The 18,844-nt window shown below is 44.5% G+C and overlaps 1 protein-coding gene across 1 annotated transcript in view; it reads right to left on the bottom strand.

The window, feature by feature from the left end:
* The window catches only part of LOC311234423 (gap junction alpha-5 protein-like), a 43,878-nt gene that overhangs the window by 3,785 nt on the left and 21,249 nt on the right, over positions 1-18,844 (bottom strand). The window contains exons 2-4 of the mRNA XM_084321598.1: positions 5,815-5,954; positions 2,990-3,154; positions 2,406-2,663 (exon numbers count right to left, since the gene is read on the bottom strand). Coding sequence (XP_084177724.1) covers positions 2,406-2,663; positions 2,990-3,154; positions 5,815-5,883 — 492 coding nt within the window. The 5' untranslated portion in view covers positions 5,884-5,954. The remainder of the gene's footprint in view (positions 1-2,405; positions 2,664-2,989; positions 3,155-5,814; positions 5,955-18,844) is intronic.

Below are 18,844 nucleotides of genomic sequence, written 5' to 3' on the forward strand. Positions count from 1 at the left end.
GGGGCCTGTCTAACAGCCCACACCGAGGATGGGAACCTTCACCATGTCTCCTCTTAAAATCAACCGATCGGGAGACACGTGTGGCACGGGTCTGAACCTCCCTCCCTCACAGAAAAACGGGGGCAGACCCCCAACCAGTTCCCATTACTGGGACCGAAAAATTTGCCTATTTTGCCAACAAAATTCAGAATTTAACCAATTTTGCCCAGCCATCGCAGCTGCGGCAACTGCTTCATCATAGCAGAGCCAGAACAGCGCGAGACAAAAAACAGCCTTTTTTTATCTACTTTTTCTCCCCATTTTTCTATTTTTCTCCCTTCCCCAATTTCGTATTGTCCAATTCTACCCTCCCCTGTCTCGAACGTTGTTAGGCCATGCCTCCCACAAGCCGGCTGCAATGTGGACGAAGCCTTGCATCACGTGTCCCCTCCGGTACACGAGGAGGCAGCCGTCGCATCTTTTCACCTGCACAGCGCAATCTCTCAGCGGCGAGGGTCTGCGTGGGAGGGACACGCCGCCCTTGTCACTTCCTGATTCTACTGCGCAGGCGCACCAACCGACCTGTAGGAGTCGCTGTCCACAACGTCCGATCCCCACCCACCAGCTTCCCACCCCCTAATACTGCCAATTGTATTAGTATGAACGACCAGCCAAGCTGGTAGCAACGGCGAGAGCTGGGCTCGAACCCAGCATCTCCTGCATTGGTGGCGAGCGCCTTGCCCACTGCGCCACCTAGCCGCCCTACGAAAAAGAGCCTTGAGTAAAAAACTCGAACCGAGGAAGTGCGCACGCAACTCCCCTGGTTGCTAACGCCAGAGCTAGCGAGGGTCCCCATATATCCGCAGACGGATAGCGGGAAACCCCCTTTATGCAAAAACAGATATGTAAATACAGATATGTAAATACAGCCCAGGTGCCAAACACGGCGGCAGGCTATCCTGCCTGGGTGGGACTTCCACGTACACGTCACTACTACATGAGGAATGTAGCGACGTCCCTCCCCAGTTTAACATATGAGTGACACCTGAGTGACACTTGCCACCATGTTTAAAAACGCCAGGCTCTGCCAAGCCGAAAGAGAAACACCCCCTTAGAGAGCCTTCTCTTTCCAGACAGTATCATATCACAATATGAACGAACAGACTCAGGCGGTTAAAACCCCACTGAGTCGAGAGACATACAACACGTCACCACCTACCTCCTCCCAGCGGGAGCGGAAATGCGGCGTCACACTCTCGCTCATGGTTGATCAGAGGAGCTGGATGTAAGACATTTAATGAATAAATATATTACAGCTCATCACATCAGGCCTTCTCCCGAGGGAGAAGACTGAAACGTCATATAACAACATATGAATAGATTGTAAAGGACCCCCCTCAGGTATAACGCTGGTCCCAATTTGAAAAAATGGGACCAGGCACCGCCCGTCTGCCTCCGGGCTGAGCGCCACCGGAAACAGCGGCTTTAATGTTATTATAAATAATACAGACTGTAGGGTCACTGAACAATCTAGTACATCAGACACAGTCAGAACACCAACAATAATAGGTGGTGGAAGGTCACTGACCAAATCCAGCACATCAGACAGTCATTTTTCTTTTCTGAAAAAGGACCTGTCGATGACAAAAAACACAAGACATGCCATCCAACACAGGCAAGGCAAAATGGCGTTAAGCCATCTAGCATCATATCAGGCATTTTCCCATGGGGGATATGACTAAAACGTCATACCACAACAGACATGACTAGGTTTGAGGACCCCCTGTAAAGCCAATACCAAGTCTTCAATAGACAAAATGGAATTTTAAACCAACACTCGCTGTCCCTCGGCCAAACACCAGGAGGCAGCGGGGTCAAATCATATTACAACCATAAATAGGCGGTGGGGGGTCCCGGACAAACCTACCCGACAACAGTCAGTTAAAAACCCCTGTTGATAGAAAAAACATACAAAAAACCTACCACCCAGTTTTTCAAACCCTATGAAAAAAGGTAATCATGGCATCGTCTGGTATCACATCAGACATGTTAACGGAGGAATAATTGCACATTTGTTGAACAGAACCTGCCGGTTTCACCTGGGCTTTTTTATTGCAAATAGTTTTTTTGTTTTGTTCTTGATTCATTGTGATGTTTCTTCTTGACTTGTTTAAAGAAGACGTGTCCGGCCCATGGGGACATTAATGTGTGTTGTCGGGCCTTACAAATTAATTGTATTTTATTTGATTTGATTTAGTAGCTGTTGTAGTAATAGTAGTATAACTATTGGTAGCAGTAGGAGCAATAGCAGTAGCAGTAGTGGTATATGATCAGGTGACTTGGTACAGTATGTAGGTGTGTAGATGTAGTAGTAATATTACCGTGATAGTATTAGTATATAGCTAGCCTTTTAGGACCATAATTACCTCCATAATAGTCCGTATGAGGATACTCAATATGTAGGTCTGTAGCAGCGCCCCCTTCAGACGAAATCTGCCTGCAATAATCTGCCCCTTCTCTCCTCTCCCTGTCTTCTTCTCTCCTCCTCCTCCTCCCCCCGGGTCGTCCTCTCCTCCGCCTCCCTCCTCTTCTCTGATCCTCTCTTTCTCCTGTTGGCGGACGTTGTGCATGGCGTGACCCATGTAGATCAGCGAGGGAGTCGATACAAAGACGATCTGAAGTACCTGGAAACTGCAGCTTTTAAGTCTTGCTTTTAATCACAAGTGCAAGTCAAGTCTCTTGTCATTGAGGACAAGTCCAAGTCGAGTCCCATGTCATTTAGGCCAAGTCTAAGTCAAATCTCAATTCATAATAAAAAGGAAATTCTAGTATATTTACAACTTGTGATTAATAGTGATTATAATAGTTAATAACTATAATAGTTAATAGTGATTAATCACATATGTAATTATGTGATTAACTCAGTTAAATATTTTAATGGATAACCTAACTTTGTTATGTAAAATTATACCATGTAATGTGGGGTCATGTCATGTTATGTTATAATTACCCAGTATCGTATGTGCGCTATGGGAAATGCTCTGTCATAACAGACGTTTTCACATCCCGGCTGTTCGGTATCGCAGGTGAAATCTTCCTGCTCGTCTCCCCAGGAGGACTCAGCCGCTGTCCCCAGGACGAGGATCCGGAAGATAAATAGGATGGTCAGCCACACCTGGGAAATATATACAAACATATCATCCAATCAGTAAGTATATACGAATATATCATCCTGAATATAAATATATACAAATATATCACCATCAATATAAATATATACAAATATACAAACATATCATCATAAATAAATTATAGTATTAGTTTATCGCGTTAATTAGATAACGTTAATTACACAGCAAATTATCACGTTATGAAAATTAACTTTTTAACTTTTTATAATTTTTTTATCTCATTCATTCCATAAGAACGTAGAATAAACATTTACAAACTTTTTTTTTAAATGGTCCATTTGCATGTTCTTGGTATCTGATTCTAGGGACATCTATGGATCTCAGGGAATGTATTCCCAGTGTCAGAAATACTGTCTGTTACTAGGCTTGAGTAAATTGTAATGAACCAAATGAGAATATCAATTCAATTATTTTTATTTTATATATTTTTTTACTGTGAATAACACCATGCTAAAATTGACCAGACCTGAAAAATCTAAGCAAATGAATAAATGGAAGATGATTAAACAGAAGGTTTTGTAGATACAGTACTGAATTCTGCCATCCGGACACATGCAATTTGAAATATGATTATAGAATATAAAATATCAGGCCTAAAATGGTTATGCGATTCAAATGCAATTAATTAGATGAATTAATTACAAATCCTGTAATTAATTAGATAACTTTTTTTAATCGCCTGACAGCACTAATAAATATATACAAGTTTTTTTCCCCAAATCAAGTTCAAATGAATCAAAAGTAAAAGATAATTAATTCGAACTGTCATCTGTTTGGATATTTGTAGTTGTGTATTGCCTCTCAGAGGGTCAGCGCACACCAGAGAGAGATAGAGAGAGACAGAGCTACTGGCTGGCACAAATTTCTGGTGAACGAACTCCATGATCGATAAAATGACAGACATCCTTTATGCCAGGCAGTGCTCTATCCCTCTCTCTCTCTTTCTATTTCCCCTTCTCCCGCTCTCATTATGGGTCAAGTAAGTGCAGGTGTGGTGTTCAGCGTGGCAGCTGATCTGACGTCTGTGGGCCTATTACATCGGGTATAACCCCGCTCCAGATGTGGAGAAGCTGTCAGATCGTAAATTCTCGTTACCAGTTAGTTGTTACTTTGCTCGTATTCACTATTCTGATACTTCTAGTTGTTCGCCTGGATCTCATGTTATTTGACCGTGTCTAACTCTGTACTCTCGTCCTCTCTCCTCAGCCTGCTCGGCGAAGACCTGGAGACACTGGCTGGTTCACAAGGAACTGCTCTGACACCTGCCCCGCTGACTATCCCTGTCCCTTCTCTGATCCCCGTCTGTCTGACTCTCTTGTCCCAGCGCACACCCTGACAATTTGAGTATCACCCCGTGTATCGACCCCTGCCTGGACATTGACCATTCTATTAAATATACCCATATTGGAGGGCGGCTACGTGGCGTAGTGGGCAAGGCACTCGCCACGAAATGCTGGAGACGCTGGGCTCGTCAGTTCGAGCCCAGCGCTCCACATTTGCTTTCAGTTTAGCTGGTCGTCCGTACTAATACACATTGGCCGTATTAGGGGGTGGGAAACTGATGGGTGGGGATCGGGCGTTGTGGACAGCGACTCCTACACGTCGGTTGGTGCGCCTGCGCAGTAGAATCAGGAAGTGTCGGGGGCAGCGTGAGCCTCCCACGCGTTACTCCTCGCCACTGAGAGATCGAGCTACGCAGGTGAAAAGATGCGACTGCTGTTACCTCAAGTACCGGAGGGGACTTGTGCTATGTATGACTTAGTCCACATTGCAGCCGGCTTGTGGGAGGCAAGAAACAGCGTCCGTGACAGGGGAGGGTTGAATTGGATGATACGAAATTGGGATGGGAGAAAATATAGAAAATGGGAGAAAAAGTGGATAAAAAAAATATATATATATATATATATATATATATATATACCCATATTGGGTTTTATCCAGACCTGTCTGCCGTTTCTCTTTGTCTGCATATTGGGTTCCAAACACAACCGTGATACTATAGGTGGATAAGCTCCTATAGTGAGTTTTGTGCCCATATGATTTGATTCGTTTGGATGAACAGTTCCCGCCTCTGTTGTGTTCAGCAGTAAAGCCACTAGGCAGAGAGGAGAGAGGAAGAATGCTGAGTGAATCAGAATGGTCACGCACACCTGCTAGGGAAATATAGAAATGTATAATGGTGTGGCTGGGCAGTGTAGAGGTCTAAGCACTCGCCTACCACCGCAGAGACCTGGGTTCAGTTCCCAGCAGCGGTACCGCCAGCTTGGTCAGTCGTCCCTATATCATTTGCAGTGTTCGCGGGTGGGATGCCGGTTGGGAGTCCTTTTTGTTGAAATAGCAACTCCTACTGGCCTGTTCAGCATGGAGGGGATCTGGGGGATATAGCGTAACGCACGTTACACTCTCCCAGTGAAACTCCTACTTGTCTGGTGAAAAGAAGCATCTGGCAACTCTATATCAGCGGAACTGCGGAAGCATAGGTCGTCAACACCAGACTGACAGTAGGGCAGCGCAACAACCAGGGGGCAATTGGCATAATGACTAAATTGAAGGATCTATTTTAAAGTATAGTAAAGAAATGGCCAAAAACAGTCTGACAGTGCCATCCGGGTGTGTTACCATGGTGATGAGCTGAGTGTGTTACCTTGCCAACAGAGGTAGAGTGTTCCTGAACTTCTTCCAGGAAATTTCCCAGCAGGCTCCAGTCTGCCATGACCAATCACAGCCTTCTAAACACACCCCCTGGATGCTGATCACCAATCCCAGAGAAAGCAGAAGGCTGACCTGGGAAAGAGAAGGCAGTTGAATTTTCCATGCTACAATGGAATTTTCAGTATGTGGTCTGTTGGTTTAAATGGTAAGTGGACTGCATTTATATAGTACTTTTATTCAAAGCGCTTTACAATTTGTTCCTCACATTCACACATTCACTCACACATTCACACACTGACGGCGGGGGCAACCATGCAAGGTGCCTCACCAATATTTATACAGGAGTTCTCTGAACTGATCTCACTATGGGCTAGATCCACAAAGAATGGATTGCACTGTGCTAGTTGCAGCCTTACTTACAATTCATTATGAATTGAAAATGGGGGACCATGATGTAAACAAGACGAATGTAAACAAGACGAAAGTATTTCTCTGGTCTGCATCCCCTTAACAATTGTGTGTATTGAGCCGTACTGTATTGTACCCATTCTGCAATCTGTTAATAAAATGTTCATTCAATCAATCAATGTGTTACCAGATACGATAAGGTAATCCTAAATGGAGACTTGAATATTAATTTTAAAGGGGAACTATTTAGCTATTTCTTTCACTATTTGGGCAATTTTACACAATTCCTGTGAGTGTATGGAACACATCTGTACGTTTCTTTTCAAAATAATTCATTGTTTTGTATTTCTAATCAAGTACTGTAGAGCACCAGTTTCTGCACTTCCAGATTACAAGCTGTTTTTGGCTGGGCTCCGCCCATACTCGCAATGCGCTTTGAGTGACAGTCACCCACTGTCTGACATAATTATCGTTTTATTTTACAAACATATTCAAGAATAAACATCATAACCATGTCACAACAGCAGTTATAATTTATATTTTCATCAATACGTTTGTTTACCAATACACTGTAAGAAAAAAAGCTGCAAGAAAACGGTAAATGTCTGGTATCTACAATGGAATTTGCCAAATACTTACTGTCAAATTACAGTAAAATCAAATACATTTACAGATTACAACCTTTATTTAATGGTTAATATTTTGATAAAAGGTAATTTACTGTATTTGTATGGCATTTATACTTAAAGTAGAAAAACAAAAGTAATCTGTAAAACAATACAGTGAATTTCCTATGAAAAAACATTTATTTTTTACATTGTAGGTTATTAGTGAGATTTTAGTTTTTGAAAATGTAGTTTCAAAGAAAGCAGACTCAAACTATAGAGCTTACAAATCTACTGGACTAACACAGCATAACAAATGCAACTCACCGGCATGGAAATACATTAGACTTCATAACAACTGGGCTAAGCATAACACATTTCTCAATAACTGAATTATCTCTCTCCGACCATCACTGTATACTCTTTGATGCTCAAATAACCCTTACTAAAACTAAAAAATAAGTCATAGTTCAAAAGAGGCTCCTAAATGACAAGGCTGAATCAAAGTTCATCGATCTTATCACACTACATGAACCACACAATCATAACAGCTCTCTAAATGAAATGGTAGAAAATCTCAATGATGCACTATCATCTGTATTAAATTCTGCCGCCCCACTAAAATCAAACACCATATTTAACTCAGCTGATAAAACATTGTCCAGTTCACTGACCGTTTTTGCAGCATAATACAATGTGGAATCATAGGCATACATTTGTACAGTTGCTTTACACAGAACTGATGGTAAGTCGTTTGTGAAGATAGCATATATAGTGGTCCCAGGCAGCTCCCTTGCGGGACCCCGTAGTCTAAGACCTTAGAGTGAGACCAGCTGCCAGTGTAATAAATCCTTTGTGTCCTACTTGTGAGATAACTCTTCATAAATATGATGGCTGTTGGACAAAACCCATAGCATTTTAGTTTGCCGATGAGCAGATCGTGGTCTATAACATCGAATGCAGCACTAAAATCAAGTAATACTGCACCAGTCATCTTTGAGTTATCAATTTCCTTGAACCAGTTTCTCAGACTATGTGCTAAACTGGTTCAAAACATACATTAGAGGGAGGAAGTTACATGTTAAACTAGGAGGCCATATGTCTGAGATATACGACAACAACTATGGGGTTGCACAAGGGAGTTGCCTAGGTCCTTTACTCTTTTCCCTTTACATGTTACCACTAGGTGATATCACCAGAGAACATAATGTAGGTTTCCACAGCTATGCAGATGATACACAATTGTACATATCTGCTGAACCAAATTATACATCTATTAACTCCATTACTGACTGCTTATTGGCAATAAATAAATGGATGAGTAAAAACGTCCTGAAACTAAATGAGAATAAAACTGAATTCTAATTATCGGCCCCAAAACAAAAAGAATTATGTTAATTAAGAACCTGGGAGGACTAACCCCTTGGATCAAATCTGAGGTCACAAGTCTTGGGGTTATCATAGATTCAGAACTGAACTTCAATTCTCATATTAACAAAGTGACCAAAACATCGTTCTTTCATCACACATAGCAAAAGTATGACCATTTATTACTAAAAACGATGCTGAGAAGCTAATTCATGCATTCACATCTAGCCGGTTAGACTACTGTAATGTTCTTTCCACAGAGAGGCTTCAGCTCATCTAAAACTCTGCAGCCCGACTGCTAACCAAAACCAAAAAGAGAGAGCACATGAGTCCAGTCTTATAGCTGCTTTACACTGGCTTCCTGTAACATTTAGGAGTCCTTCTCCTTACATACAAAACCCTAAATTAACAGGGACCTACTGTAGCTACATCACCAACACTCTAATAAATTAGGCCTACAGGCCAGCAAGAATGCTGCGATCATCAGCTGCTGGACTACTAGAGACTCCCAGAAACAGTCAAAAGAGGATCGGTGATGCAGCCTTTATCAATTACGCCCCAAAAATATGGAACAAACTACCCGAAAACATAAGGGAAGCCAACTCGCTAGATATCTTCAAAAGACTCTCTCTTTGCTCAGCCATTTAAATGAAACATCAGGGAGACTTGATATCTTGACAATTTTTTTTATTTTACCTGCACTTATTCTGCCTACTTTATGCACTTTCTGTCAAGTGTATGTGTTAGTCTATGCTAATTCTATTTCACTACCTCTTATGCACTGTAATTTAGAACTGACCACTGTTACATGTGGGGTCTGTGTGTGCCTTGATCAGGCGTTCCCAGTGTGATGTGTTATGTCTAGCTGTAGTTCCCTGTCCTGGTTTTGTAGTCATTTTACCTTCCAGGTGTACCCATTTGTAATCAACCCAGGTGTGTCTCGTCTCGTCATTCCCTCATGTATAAGTGTTCTGTCTTCCCCTGTGTCTGATGCTGATCCTGTCTGTGCAGTCTGTGGTCTTGTTCGTCATTATTTTTATATTCCTTTCTATTCACAAAACCATGGTAACTATTAATTAGAGAGTAGTAGAGAGGACGTGACCCCGGTCAGACGCCTCTGGTTTAGCTCTGCAACGATGTACACACTTTTAGCTATTATGTTTGTTTTTTCTACTTTTTTTTATTAAAGCAACACTGGCGGGTACGTCATACGACCGCCAGACACTTATGGACCTAAACCCCGGGCTCAAAGAGGAGTTTGGAGACACTTTATGCCTAGAATGGCCAGCAGAAATCAGACGGGAGAATGGCGTCAAGGAAAAGAACAAAGGATACGGCAGGAAGAGGCACAGAGGGAGACGTGGAGGTATTAGGCTGAGATTAAAAAGAGCTGCTTACCGCCCAGCAATTCCATCCATCTTTCTGGCGAATGCCCGTTCGTTGGAGGGTAGGATGGATGACCTGAGAGCGAGGGTCCGCTTCCAACGGGAGATGAGAGACATCAACATCATGTGTTTCACGGAAACATGGCTCACGTCGGCGACTCCGGACAAAAGCGTCTCTCCCTCGGACGCCTTCACCGTATTACGTGCAGATCGAACGGCAGCCTCAGGAAAGAGTATATGCGGCGGGGTCTGCATCCTCACGAACAATTCCTGGGTTAATCCCGAAGGGGTGCATGTTCTCTCGAGCTCGTGTTCCCCGGACATGGAACACCTTTCTATCCTGTGCCGTCCGTTCCACCTCCCCCGGGAGTTTACCGCGGTCATCATGACCGCCGTATATATTCCCCCACAGGCGAATACTGGCAAAGCGCTGGGAGAACTACATGATCACCTGAACAGACACCAGATAAAACATCCGGACGCGGCGATGATAGTGGCTGGCTATTTCAACCAGGCGAACCTGAAGAAAGTGATGCCGTCCTTTTTTCAGCACATCGCCTGCTCCACGAGAGGGAGGAACACGCTAGACCACTGTTATTCCCCGTTCAGAGCCGGCTACAAGGCAGTAGCCGCTCCGCCATTAACGGGGTCTTCAAGCTCGAGTGATCACGACTCCATCTTGTTATTCCCCGCATACCAACAAAGATCACGCGACGCCGTCGTGTCACGTGAGACAAAGAAGTGGACTGACGAATCAGCGGCCACGCTCCAGGAAGTGTTAGCAGACACGGATTGGGACATGTTCCAAGGCAGCGCCAGTGACGTCAGCGAGCTCGCAGACACAGTGGTGAGCTATATAACAACAATAGCTGATAGTATCGTCCTCACGAAAAAGGTGCAGGTTTTCCCAAACCAGAAACCGTGGGTGGACAGTACTATTAGAGCAGCTCTGAACTCTCGCACCACCGCTTACAACCTGGGTAGAGAGTCAGGAAACATGGAGGAGTATAAGGCTTCAGTCTATACTCTACGCAAGGCTGTTAAACTTGCTAAGAGGACATATGCTGACAAACTGGAGACACAAATGGCACAAAACGACACAAGAGGATTATGGCAGGGACTGAAGACAATAACTGACTACAAAGTCAGCGCCCCCTCAATGGGGAGCGACGACGCCTCCCTCGCGGACAAGCTCAACTCTTTCTACGCCCGGTTTGGTGTAGACAGTGGCGCTGCTGGCTCTCCGGCTAGTGACGTCACTGGCGCGCCGGCTGTTGTGGAGGGGGGGGGGGCAACCGCGGGGGGGGCGGGGACGCTCTCTTGTTGTCGGAACACAGTGTGAGAAGAGCATTTATGCAGGTGAACACCAGGAAGTCTGCTGGCCCAGATGGTATAACAGGACGCATACTTAAGTCCTGTGCCAACCAGCTGGCCCCGGTGTTCACCGCCATATTTAATCAATCCCTGGCGGAGTCAGTGGTCCCTGCCTGCTTCAAGATGTCTACCATCATCCCTGTACCGAAGAAACCCTCCCCAACATGTCCAAATGACTACAGACCGGTGGCACTCACCTCTGTGGTCATGAAATGTTTCGAGAGGCTGGTCAAGGACCACATTTGTGCCTCCCTCCCCAGTGATATGGACCCTATGCAATTTGCATACAGGACAAACAGGTCCACTGACGACGCGGTCTCCCAGGTACTGCACAGCACCCTCTCTCACCTTGACCGTCAGAAGGGGGGCTATGTGAGACTGTTGTTCATTGACTACAGCTCAGCGTTCAACACCATAGTCCCCACCAGACTGGTGGACAAGCTGATCGAGCTGGGTCTGAGCTCCGCCCTGAGCGCCTGGGTACTGGACTTTCTGAGTGAAAGACCCCAGGCGGTCAGGGTGGGGGGTCAGACCTCCAACACCATCACCCTGAGCATTGGGTCCCCCCAGGGCTGTGTTCTGAGCCCCCTGCTGTACTCACTCTACACACACGATTGTGTGGCCAAGTTCAGCTCCAACTCCATAGTGAAGTTTGCAGACGACACGGTGGTGGTGGGGCTGATCTCGGACAACGACGAGAAGGCCTACCGGGAGGAGGTTGAGGTACTGGAACGCTGGTGCCAGGACAACAGCCTGCTCCTGAACATTGGTAAAACCAAGGAGCTGATCGTGGATTATAGGAGAGGACAGCAGGAGACACACACACCACTGATGATTAACGGGGCTACCATGTGGATCTGACATGGTCAACACACATAGACACAGTAGTAAAGAAGGCGAAACAGCGCCTCTACCACCTGAGACAGTTAAGGAAGTTCAGAGTATCGGGGAAGATACTCCAGTCCTTCTACTCAGGAGCTGTAGAGAGCATCTTGACCGGAAACATCACTGCCTGGTATGGAAACAGCACGGCACAGGACAAGAAGGCCCTACAGAGAGTGGTGCGCTCAGCCGAGCGTACCACGGGTATTGCACTACCTCCCCTGCAGGTTCTATACAACAAGAGGTGCAAATCCAGAGCCTGCAGAATAATGAAAGACCCCCACCACCCCAATAACAGCCTGTTTCAGCTGCTGAGGTCAGGCAGACGCCTGCGAACCCCAGCTACTAGGACAGAGAGGCTTAGGCTCAGCTTCTTCCCCCAGGCCATCAGAGTCTTGAACAATGAACATTGAGTACCACAGAACACTGAACTATCCACACATAAGCACACATGAGCACACACACGACACGCACGCTGTGCACGCTCACACACTAGCAGCCACTTTGACACTTTAACATGAGCGGGCACACACTCATGCCGCACACACCCACACTTATTGCCAAAAGGAAAGGCCACTTTAAACTAGTATTAGCAACAGTAACAGTGTATTGCACTACCAAAGCTACCTAGCATGTCCTATATACTCTGTAAATAACTATGTACAAATGCCGAGATATCACACCATGTTGCCTGTTACCTGTTATTGCACAATGTTTTTTGTATTGGATTCTATTATATGTTGTACCACTGTATTGCACATCGTTGCGGGCAAGACCACCCGCATTTCATTGTATACTCGTATGCCGTGACAAATAAAACTCTTGACTTGACTTGACTTGAATTAAAAACCTTTGTTGGACTTTGGCTACCGTCTCCTTATTATGTTACATTGACCAGACATCGAGCCTTCTAACAGTCAATGGTAACGTAATAACCACCATTTCCGCTGCACTGCTCTGTTGTTCTATAAAGCAAATTAGAACTGAACTTTGTAAAGAAACTCAAAGTGGCGAGGGTCTGCGTGGGAGGGACACGCCGCCCTCATCGCTTCCTGATTCTGCTGCGCAGGCGCACCGACCGACCTGTAGGAGTCGCTGTCCACAACGTCCGATCCCCACCCACCAGCTTCCCACCCCCTAATACTGCCAATTGTATTAGTATGAACGACCAGCCAAGCTGGTAGCAATGCTGAGAGCTGGGCTCGAACCCAGCATCTCCTGCATTAGTGGCGAGCGCCTTGCCCACTGCGCCACTTAGCCGCCCGAAACACAAAGTGTTAAAGGGGAACTATTTTGCAATTTTTTTCACTATTTGGGCAATTTTACACAATTCCTGTGAGTCTATGGAACACATCTGTAAGGTTTTTTTCAATAAAATTCATTGTTATGTATTTTCAATCAAGTACTTTGGTGGACCACTTTCTGCCCTTCCAGATTCCAAGCTGTTTTTGGCTGGTCTCCGCCCATACTCGCAATGCGCTTTGAGTGACAGTCACCCACCTGCACTGGCAGATACCTTTGGGGGAGAAAGATAGATAGAGAGGGAGAGACAGATAGAGAGATGGAGAGAGAGATAGAGAGGGAGAGAGAGAGAGGGAGAGAGACAGACAGAGAGACGAGAGCACAGAGCGAGCGTGTGTGCATGTGTGAGCGGCTCGAGTCTCGAGTGTGTGCAAAAAGCAGGGGCAGAGAGGAGAGGAGAGATCGCTCCGAGACTCGCACCGCATGAGCCTCTCTCTCTCTCTCTCTCTCTCTCTCTCTCTCTCTCTCTCTCTCTCTCTCTCTTTTTCTCTCTTTTGGGGAAGTGGTGTCCGCATTATTTCCACTCGCTCCGTTTTGATCATAACTTCAATGTTACACTAACTTCCTTGAATTGTTGATTGTGGGCAGTGGCTACAACCACAGAAGGAGCTGAGGTATGCAGATCAGAATTCTTACACGTCACAGATCGATGTAAATTCAGAATGGCTTGGTTTAGTGGGGGAGGATCTTGTCTCAGCTGAACTGGCGGAATGCGACTGAATGAGAATTTCACATCTAGTCAGTGTTGGTACAACCCCACATTGCTAGAAAACAATGCAAACCACTGGAAAAGGCCATTTATAAGATAGTTCCCCTTTAAGAGCGATGCACTGCTCTGTTGTATTTTAGAACAGAACTTTGTAAAGAAACTCAAAGTATTAAGAGCGATGCACTGCTCTGTTATATAAAGTGTTATGAGCGATGCACTGCTCTGTTGTACTGTAAATGTTATTGTATCTTATTATTTTATTGAACTATTTTAACGCACTACAGTACTGCATAATTTTACTGTCTATTCTATTTTAATATTTTTATTACTGCCTATTTTAAAACTGAATCAAACCATAAACAGAGAGGCCTATTGGGATGTTAGATCCTAATGTGAAAAACTGTGATTTGCCTTACATTGCTGCAAATCTTTTTTTGGTGTAACGGTACACAGAAGCCACGGTTCGGTACGTACCTCGGTATTGGGGTCACGGTTCTGTACGAGTTCGGTACAACAGAAACTAAATATTTATAATAATTATATAATTTTTATTTTTTTATTTATTATATATATATTTTTTTTTAAACTTTGACCAGTCAGCTGGTTTTTTTTCGCGTTTATCGCTTTTTTCTGGTCAAGTATGACCGACAGAAACAGGTTGAATGTGGGTATAGATGGGGGGAAAGACACTCTGAGAAAGTACGGCTTGTCCGGGAGTCGAACTCGCTACCCCAGATCCGTGACGCGCACGGTTGTCCCCGACGCCGAAATAGCGTTCGAGGTACGCGGTGAGCTACTGGAGCTCCCCTTATATATTATATTTATGATAATAATAATAATTATTAAATAGAATAATTTTCTATAGGCTTGCCGTGGTAGTCAGTGATACTGGTGTCATTCTGTGTTCAGGCATCCACTTGCCTACCCCTTTAACAACTTATCCTTGCGCATCCTTAAGTTTCAGTTTCACTTCCAGAGAGAATTAACTTCACGACGAGACTGAATACTAGAGAACAGATGACATGTTACTTACAACAATGGCAGAGGATTATTTGGATTTACACAGTGGAGCTCAGATGATCTGTCCGGAAAAGTATGTTTCTTTTTTTTATTTGATTGTGGGGAGAATGTTGATGTGTTTGTTGGCGCGCGTGTGTGTGTCGGTGACGCGTGTGTGTGTCTTTCCATTGGTTTCATTTGGTTAACGTTATTGAGCAAACAAGAAAACGACCCTGCAGCTGTTCCAATGTAAATGTGCCTTTCTCGTGCACTTTCGCCCGCTTTGAACTGAAGTCTAGGGAGGGATGCGGAGCGTTTTGTGCGCGCTCCCGACTGCGTGTGTGTGTTTCCCCACGCTCGCGGTGTGTGTGGGGTGCTCCGTGTCCCTCTCTCTCCCTCTCTGTCTCTCTCTCTCTCCCTCTCTCTCGCTCGCTCGTCACAGTCTGTATCCCGAATGTGACGGTGTGCTGCGCGCTGTTCTCGCATGTGCGACTGGTGTGTTTGCGCTGAGGCGTATTCGTCGTATGGCACGCGTACCGCACCGTGATGGCCGTACCGTAAATTCGCGGGACGAATACACCCCTTGTTTTATATGTCTGTAACCAATGAGGTTTTATATGTCTGCACTTTATGCTCATCTTATGCCTGTATTCTTTACTGCTGTGAAGCACTTTGAATAGCAATTTCTGTATGAAAGGTGCTATACAAATATTAAGTTAATCAAGTTATTATTATTATTATTATAAAATGGTTTTAGTTTTGGAACTGAATAGTTTTTTGTAGCATAGACTGATGATTTCAGTTATATAATCGTACTGGCCAATCGCGTCTCGCTCTTCGCCATACCGAGATATACCTCATCTCCAGTACCTACTGTACTTCATTAACGAAAACAATTCACCCATGCACTTGACCAAGCCCCGCCCCAGTGTCCCCTACTATAAGACACCGGACATGGTCACACTCGCCCTTCCTCTTTTTTGTTTCCATCATGGATGTTGCAGTGCATTCCATGCAGTGGCGGCTGGTGAATTCCTCCTCGGGGGGGGGGGGGGGGGGGGGGGGGGGGGGCGGAATTAATTAGTATCCCCCTCTATCTCTCCTTCTCTCTCTTTCTCTCTCTCTCTCTCACTCACACACAGCGCGACGTGGAATCGATTCGTTACACAATCAGACCTAGTATGTGTAGTATATACCAAGAATAATTTCAGTATGAGTACAGGGCTGTACACATATTTTGCATATTGTTAAACGAGCCAAGGCTAGCTATTAAACTATCTATATGAATTGAAAATGGGGGACCCTGATGTAAACAAGACAAACGTCTTTCTCTGGTCTGCATCCCCTTAACAATTGTATGTATTGAGCCGTACTGTATTGTACCCATTCTGCAATCTGTTAAATAAAGTTTTCATTCATTCAAACATAGACTGGGCGAGATATTGAACAAGCCATAATCCACTTCTTTTAAATCCAAAAGAAACTCCACTCTCTCTCTGATCAATCCAATAATGAACACATATGTATATCTTGTCATTTTAAACAAGTTACCATTCATTGTCCGGTTGATTATGCATCACCCACGGCGAAATTAATTAGTTATAGTTCAACAACAACACAGCATCGCTGTGTTGAGAGAGCGAGAGAGAGAGAGCGAGAGAGAGAGAGCGAGAGAGAGATAGAGAGAGAGAGAGAGACCGCAACTCACTTTGTTTAGTTTGAAAAACGCGGTCCAGGAGGGCTTGATAAAGTGTATATCCACTGTCCCAGACTGTTGATGTATATATCCACTGTCCCAGACTGTTGAATGAATGAATGAATGAATGACCTTTATTTATATAGCACCCTTCACAGCACGAATGCACAGGGTGCTTTACACTACAGGTTAATATAAAAACACAATAAAAACAAAATCAGAAATAAATGACAATAGACAAACAGTAGTTAAAAACAGTGAAACCAGATAGAAAAAGTAGAATAAAAGAATTTGGATAAAATCATGAGTCACTAATTAAAACAACACTATAGAACAGTGAGGACAAGAAAAAGGCGCCTATGTGTGATCAAAAGCCTGCCTGAACAAATGTGTTTTTAGTTGTTTTTTAAAAGAGTTCTCAGAGGGGGCAGTTCGCAGGTCCAGGGGGAGAGCGTTCCAGAGCCTTGGTGCTGTCACCTCGAAGGCTCGATCGAGGTGGAGGAGGAAGAGGAGTTTGCGGCGCCTTTCACATCGCAGTCATCATAATAATTGCGCCGCAGTCATGCAATCATTTATCATTTAACATTTGAAAGGCATACATTGTTGTATGAAATAAAATAGTTGATGTATATGTCCACTGTCCAGACTGCATCCAGCTAGCCATTATAGCGTGTTGTTGTTTGTTGTCGAACCAGCTAAGACAGAGTATAGCCTACCCTTCGAGAAGCTTTGTGGTCCAGACTCCAGGCTTGAACTTTCCATAAAAGTGTCCATATAAATCTATTTAGTTAGATCCAACACTGTCTGAATGTACAGTATCTTGTGATTATTAGCAATTTCCGACAACTACTATTTCCTAGTAGCCCCTCAAATAGCATAATATCTGCAGAGCCAGAGCCCAGAGCCCAACGTCTGGGGACGCGATGTCACGTGCCACTCTCAGCCAATAGTGACTACATCGGGCACTTGAGCAAGCGCCCTCTGGTATCGTATTTGACAGCGCTATGTTGTACGTACGTATTTAGTTATACGTATTTGCATTTTGCCCTGTGAGATGCGCAATTACGGCGGAGCAGAAATGAGCGCCCATGAAAACGGAGTGGAGGGGGCTAGGCACCGGCACGTGACAGGCGCGGCCACGCCCCGCGGCAGCCTCAGGACGCGCAACGAGGCTGCTGTGGTTCACAGGCGCTTTCCGCCTTCAACGCCGCCCGCAGAGGAGGAAGAGGAGTTTGCGGCGCCTTTCACATCGCAGTCATCATAATAATTGCGCCGCAGTCATGCAATCATTTATCATTTAACATTTGAAAGGCATACATTGTTGTATGAAATAAAATAGTATAGAGACATATGTACAGCGTCGCGATCGCAGTCATCAGTCATAATAATCGCGCCGCAGTCGGCAGTCATGCAATCATTTATCATTTAACATTTGAAAGGCATACATTGTTGTATGAAATAAAATAGTATAGAGACATATGTACAGCGTCGCGATCGCAGTCATCAGTCATAATAATCGCGCCGCAGTCGGCAGTCATGCAATCATTTATCATTTAACATTTGAAAGGCATACATTGTTGTATGAAATAAAATAGTATAGAGACATATGTACAGCGTCGCGATCGCAGTCATCAGTCATAATAATCGCGCCGCAGTCGGCAGTCATGCAATCATTTATCATTTAACATTTGAAAGGCATACATTGTTGTATGAAATAAAATAGTATAGAGACATATGTACAGCGTCGCGATCGCAGTCATCAGTCATAATAATCGCGCCGCAGTCGGCAGTCATGCAATCATTTATCATTTAACATTTGAAAGGCATACATTGTTGTATGAAATAAAATAGTATAGAGACATATGTACAGCGTCGCGATCGCAGTCATCAGTCATAATAATCGCGCCGCAGTCGGCAGTCATGCAATCATTTATCATTTAACATTTGAAAGGCATACATTGTTGTATGAAATAAAATAGTATAGAGACATATGTACAGCGTCGAGATCGCAGTCATCAGTCATAATAATCGCGCCGCAGTCGGCAGTCATGCAATCATTTATCATTTATCAAAAAAACAAAAAAACTTAAGGGAATCAAACTTAGGACCATAGGATCCACAGCCAAGCAGGGTTACCAATTGAGCTAGTTTGTCGATGGTAAAGAAGGGGGGATTACTGCTACATAATGCTGCCGCGACGGAGCTCCGCCGCGACAATATTATTAAACAGAGGCTCTGTCATTGAAGTGGGAAAAGTGAGCCGGTGGTCTACAAATGCCGTGAACGAACAAGCC

This window comes from Notolepis coatsorum, assembly GCF_963971535.1.
Source record: "Notolepis coatsorum genome assembly, chromosome: 9".
NCBI lineage: Eukaryota > Metazoa > Chordata > Actinopteri > Aulopiformes > Paralepididae > Notolepis > Notolepis coatsorum.